Source organism: Microtus oregoni, unplaced genomic scaffold (genome assembly GCF_018167655.1).
Source record: "Microtus oregoni isolate MIOR12 unplaced genomic scaffold, Mior012 000029F_ref0000214, whole genome shotgun sequence".
NCBI lineage: Eukaryota > Metazoa > Chordata > Mammalia > Rodentia > Cricetidae > Microtus > Microtus oregoni.
The window spans coordinates 22,291,184-22,297,183 of NW_024543088.1; the positions used below are offsets into that span (position 1 = coordinate 22,291,184).

The 6,000-nt window shown below is 34.8% G+C and overlaps 1 protein-coding gene across 1 annotated transcript; it reads right to left on the reverse strand.

The window, feature by feature from the left end:
• Positions 1-3,876: 3,876 nt before the first annotated feature.
• On the reverse strand, positions 3,877-4,815 carry LOC121464824 (olfactory receptor 2L13-like). Its single transcript, XM_041677915.1, has one exon. The coding sequence runs from the start codon at positions 4,813-4,815 to the stop codon at positions 3,877-3,879; it is 939 nt and encodes a 312-aa protein (XP_041533849.1).
• Positions 4,816-6,000: the final 1,185 nt, after the last annotated feature.

Consider the following 6,000-nt stretch of genomic DNA (forward strand, 5'->3'; position numbering starts at 1 on the left):
TTTTAATCAAATGGGTCTGAGAAAGAAGCAGGTGTGGCCATACTAAATCTAACAAAATTGACTTCAAACTAAAATCAATCAGAAGAGATTGAGATGAACACATTATACTCATAACAGGAACAATTCATCAGGATTAAGTCTCAATCCTGAATATCTATGCCCCTAATATAAAAGCACCCACATATATAAAAGAAACATTTTTTGAACTCAAAGCACACATCAAACCCCACACACTAATAGTGGGAGATTTCAACACTCCTCTCTTACCAATGGACAGGTCAACCAGACAAAAACCTAACAGAGAATTAAGAGAACTAATGGAGGTAATGAACCAAATGGACTTAACAGACATCTATAGAACATTCCACCCAAATAGGAAAGAATATACCTTCTTCTCAGCATCTCATGGAACCTTCTTGAAAATTGATCACATACTCAGTAACAAAGCAAACATCCACAGATACAAAAAAATTTTAGTAACCACCTGGATTACAATGGAATAAAGTTAGAATTTAACAACAATTCTCCCCCCAGAAAGCCTACAAAGTCATGGAAACTGAACAGTCAACTACTGAACCACCCCTGGGTCAAGGAAGAAATAAAGAAAGAAATTAAAGTCTTCCTTGAATTTAATGAAAGTAAAGACAGAACATACCCAAGCCTATGGAACAATATGAAAGCAGTGCTAAGAGGAAAGTTCATAGCTCTAAGTGCCCACATTAAAAAATTGGAGAAAGCTCACATTAGAGACTTAACAGTCCACCTGAAAGCTCTAGAAAAAAGAAGCAGACTCACCCAGGAGAAGTAGAAGACTAAAAATAATCAAGCTGAGTGCTGAAATCAACAAAATAAAAACACAGAAAGCAATCCAAAGAATCAATGAAACAAAGAGCTAGTTCTTTAAGAGAATCAACAAGCTTGACAAGCCCCTATCCAAACTAATCAAAAAACAGAGAAAGAACACACAAATTAACAAGATCAGTACTGAAAAGGGGGACATAGCCACAGACACAGAGGAAATTCAGAGAATCATTAAGTCTTACTACAAAGGCCTATATGCCACAAAGATGGAAAATGTAAAAGAAATGGACTTGTTTTTAGATAAATACAATATACCAAAATTAAATCAAGACCAAGTGAACAATTTAAATAGACCTATAAGTCATGAGGAAATAGAAGCTGTCATAAAAAAAAAAACCTCCCAACCAAAAGAAGCCCATGACCAGATGGTTTTAATGCAGAATTTTACCAGAAATTCCAAGAAGAGCTGATACCTTTACTCCTAAAGGTGTTTCACATAATAGAAAGAGAAGAGTCGTTGACAACTCTTTTTATGAAGCTACAGTTACCCTGACAACAAAATCACACAAAGACTCAACCAAGAAAGAGAATTACAGACCAAACTCACTTATGAACATCGATGCAAAAATTCTCAATAAAATACTGGCAAACCGAATCCAAGAACACATCAAAAAAAAATCATCCATTATGATCATGTAGGCTTCTTCCAACATACAAAAATCTATCAATGTAATCCATCATATAAATAAATAGAAAGAAGCATTTCGAAATACCTCCTACAATGCTAGTATTACTTTACTGCCAAAAGAAGGTAAAGATATAACAACAGCTGGGGAAAACAACAGACCAATAGCTTGCATGTACTGGCTTTTTGGGACCCTAGTCTATATGGATGCACAGCTACCTAGGCCTGGATATAGGGGGGAGGGCCTTGGACTTCCCACAGGGCAGGGTTCCCTGCCCTCTCTTAAGGAGGGAGGGAAAGGGAGGAAGGTAAGTGGGAGAGCAGGAGGGGAATGGGAGAATGGGAGGAAGTGTAAATTTTTGAATGGAAAAATAAATAAATTAAAAAATAATAATAACAAATATTTTTAATTGATTTAAGATGACTTGGGTATGGGACTACCAAGCACAGCCTGTTCTGGGCCAAGGTATATTTACTCTATAATTACTCTATGACTTTCATCATGAACATGTGAAATTTTGTCAAAGGCTCTTTATGCATGTATTGAAATGATCATTTGATACCTTTTATGTCTAACTATGTGATTTATTACATTCATTGATTTGGGATGTTGATACATTCCCATGTTTTCCAAAATAAGTAAAGAGCCTTGGCATGATGTAAAAAAAAACCAAACAATACCAATATCACCCAAATTAACAGAGTTATTACTGAACTTGGAAGCATCACAAGATATACCATGGCAATCCAATATGTTATAAGAAAATAATTGGAAAATCTATAGCCTGTTAGATTGAAAATGTATAAAAGAAATAGAGAAATAGATAAATTTCTAGGTACATACAATGTACCAAAGAATCCACAAAATTTAACAATATTAAGAATCCACCAAAATTTAAACACACCCATAAAAATGAGGAAATTAAAATAGTAATAAAATCCTCCCAACCAAAAACAAGTTCAGTGCCAGAAAGAAGCACAGAAAAATATCTACTGGAATTCCATTGAACATCTCTAGTCAAATACTTCAAAATTTATAAAAAAAAATAGAAAGAAGCATTTCAAAATACCTCCTACAATGTTAGTATTACTTTACTCTACTGCCAAAAGAAGGTAAAGATATAACAACAGCTGGGGAAAACAACAGACCAATAGCTTGCTAAATGTATTTTTTAAAATATTCAATAAAATACCTGTAAAACTGTAAATGACTATATATCAAAAAGTTTATCCACTATAAACAAAAAAGTTTTAATTAAGTATAATGTATATAAATAACATATACCTTGACTGTCATTTCATTTCAATGTTTTATGGAAACTAAAAAATTTCTAAACCAATTAAGATCCTCTAGAATAGTCTTACACAAAGACATTAGAAAAAGATATCCAGAATATGTACTCTATATGATAAATTATTCATCCAAAGATAAGTTTACGTATTTATGAGGTACAATGTCACTTTTCATACATGGTGAACACTGTACATGGATGGAAACATGATAATTAGTCAATTTATACTTAAAACTTTTTACTTCCTTTGCATGAATACATTCAATATCCTCTCTTTTGATATTATGAGGCATTAAGTTTAACTATATTTATTCACCTACAGAGCATAACAGAGCATATTCTGGCCAATGGGAAAAGTACTTCAGTAAGTGGGGGGGGGATGTCTTTCAAACGCTTAAACTTTATTCTATTCCAATTTAGACTAATAGGGGGAGTTGACAAATTCCATAATTTTTTCTTTACATTGGTGGGAAAACATACTCTTCCTAAAGGACAGTGTTAATTCACATCTCAATAAACTGTGGATACTAGTTCCCATACTTCTACTCACAACAGCATTTCACCACCCTTGTCTTTTTATAATGACCATTCTACCTGGGATGAGGTAGTACTTTGTACTGGTAAAATTGGATCTTCTTAAAACATTTCAAGACCTTGAGATGGCTCTTTGAGATTGTTCTATTTTCCTACATAACAGACACTGTCCACATGTAAATATTAGTCACTTGAATGAGAAAAGTAGAAACTGCAATGTGTTGTAAATACTCAATACACACAGGCTTTTAATATTGAAAACAATGAAGGCAAAGAACTTGAGCAAAGCAATAATGTAGGTTAACTTTGTAGAAACAATTCATCAATATCAGCACAAGTCATATCCATATTACATTACACTCAAGTATATCTCAAGTTGTGTTAGTATATTATTCCTTTGTCTAATATCTGTCATTAAAATAATTGACTGAAATGTTGTGACTTAAATATGTTAATGAATCACCAGAAAGTTATATAGAACGTGTGTCAGACATTACATTTCCAGTATACAGCACTGTTCCAACATTGTCCAGGAGAAGGGAAAGAAGAACAGTTAGGAAAAGATCAAGTTTTCATGAAAGACAATGTCCCAAAGACTCTTGTCATGGCTCCAAGGACTTCACTATTCCTCAGGCTGTAGATGATGGGGTTGAGCATGGGGGTGAGCATAGTGTAGAAAACAGCCAGAATCTTATCTTCTGTGGGTGTACGGAGACTCCTAGGTCGAAGATAAGTGTAGGCAAATGGTGCATAATAAAATGTTACCACAGTTAAGTGAGTCGAACACCTGGTGAAGGCCTTTTTTCTTCCCTCTTTTGAGTGCATATGGAAGACAGCAAAAAGGACCCGGCCATAGGAAGCTGTGATGCCAAGAAAAGGAAGTGGAAGAAACAGGATTGTGCTTACAAACACCATGTACTCATAAACCCAAGTGTCCATACAGGCCAGGGGAAGCATGGCTGGGACATCACAGAAGAAATGGTTAATGGACCTAGAATGGCAGTAAGGAATGTGAAAGGCATAGATCGTATGTGCTAAAGAGTTAATGGAGCCAAGTGTCCAGGACCCTATAATCATCTTCAGGCACATTGTCTTGCTCATGCGAATGGGATAATGAAGAGGGTGGCAGATGGCAACAAAACGGTCATAGGCCATAGATGCCAGGAGCAAACCCTCGGAACCTGCCATGGTCATAAAGAAAAAAGCTTGAGCTCCACAGCCCAGGAAGGTGATGTTTTTCTGGCCAGAGAGGAAGTTGAATGCCATCTTGGGAACAATGGCAGAGACATCCATAAGGTCCATGAGAGAGAGCTGACTGAGGAGATAGTACATGGGTGTATGGAGCCTGGGATCCACACGAATGAGGTGGATCATAGTTGAGTTGCCAAGTAAGGCCACAAGGAATATGGAGATGATGAGCAGCAAAAGCAGTAGGCCAATTTGGTCTTGGGGAAACAACCCCAACAAAAGGAAATCACTTGAGCTCTGATTCCATTTCTCCATTAAAATATGTTGCTTTATCTTTCTTGAAACGAGACCTAAATGTAAAATATACTTATCAGATGAAATAGAAAAAGAGCATAAAAAGGAACTGGCTTGTAATGAATGCTTGCACTGAATTGTTCTTCCTGGAGTACCATCCTTCTGTTGATCTTATTTTGAAATATGAGCTGAATGTTCTGTCTTTCTTGCCTCTGGCCAAGTTCTCAATTCAGAGATACCTGTATGGTCAATTTAAAATCAAGGGTGGCAACATGAATAAGATAGCGCATACATTTTCTCATAGATAATTCCATGCAAAACCATTACATAAGATCATCAACCCACCTGATAAAACTAAGAAAGCCTCTATCTTCTGCAGCACTTGCTTCCTGGCCCTATTCCCATAACTGGCCATATTGTAGACAGATCCCAGGGATCTGCTCCTTGGTGCTCTGCCTCATAAATTCTCTAATAAATCATTGTTTTTCTAAAAATAATTACCAATTCACTGTTCTAAAACTAAAAGATTTTGTATATGCTTAGATTCACATTAATCATAAGATGCTATTTGTTTATACTCGCTCCGTAAGTGGAGTTTTGGTTTGTGTAGATTTTACAAATCTCAACTCATACACAGTTACAACTGAAGCATTTATACAACAAAATATAATAAATATGATACATTGCATAATATGTATTTTTTATAATTTATAATTGTGAATAACGTACAAATATTTCCAAATAGTATAAATGTTGCTTATATACATTGTCTTCTCCTCTTACTCTGAAATTCTTAAAAACTTGTTCATTGGGGAAGAAAATGCATGAGTAGTAAATTCTTGACTTTCTACTCACAAATATTTTAAAAATTGTTACATTTTTATTCATTTACTTATGTGTATTTGGGGAGTATATCCATACCATGGTATTTGCATGGAAGATAAAATGTCATTGGAAGGGTATGTTTCCTTCTTCCATCCTGAATATCAAACTCAGATAATCAGATTGGAGGCAAGCATCTTTACATGCTGAGCCTTCTCAGTAGCCCAAATAACAAAGTAATGGCTTGGTTTTTTTTATTAATTGTTTATGTCATACATATTTTACTTACACACTTTGGATTTATTTAACTAAGGAAAATAAAACAGAAGTTTTAGCCATATTTAGAATAAATAATTAAAACAAAAATTAAATTAATAATTGGTG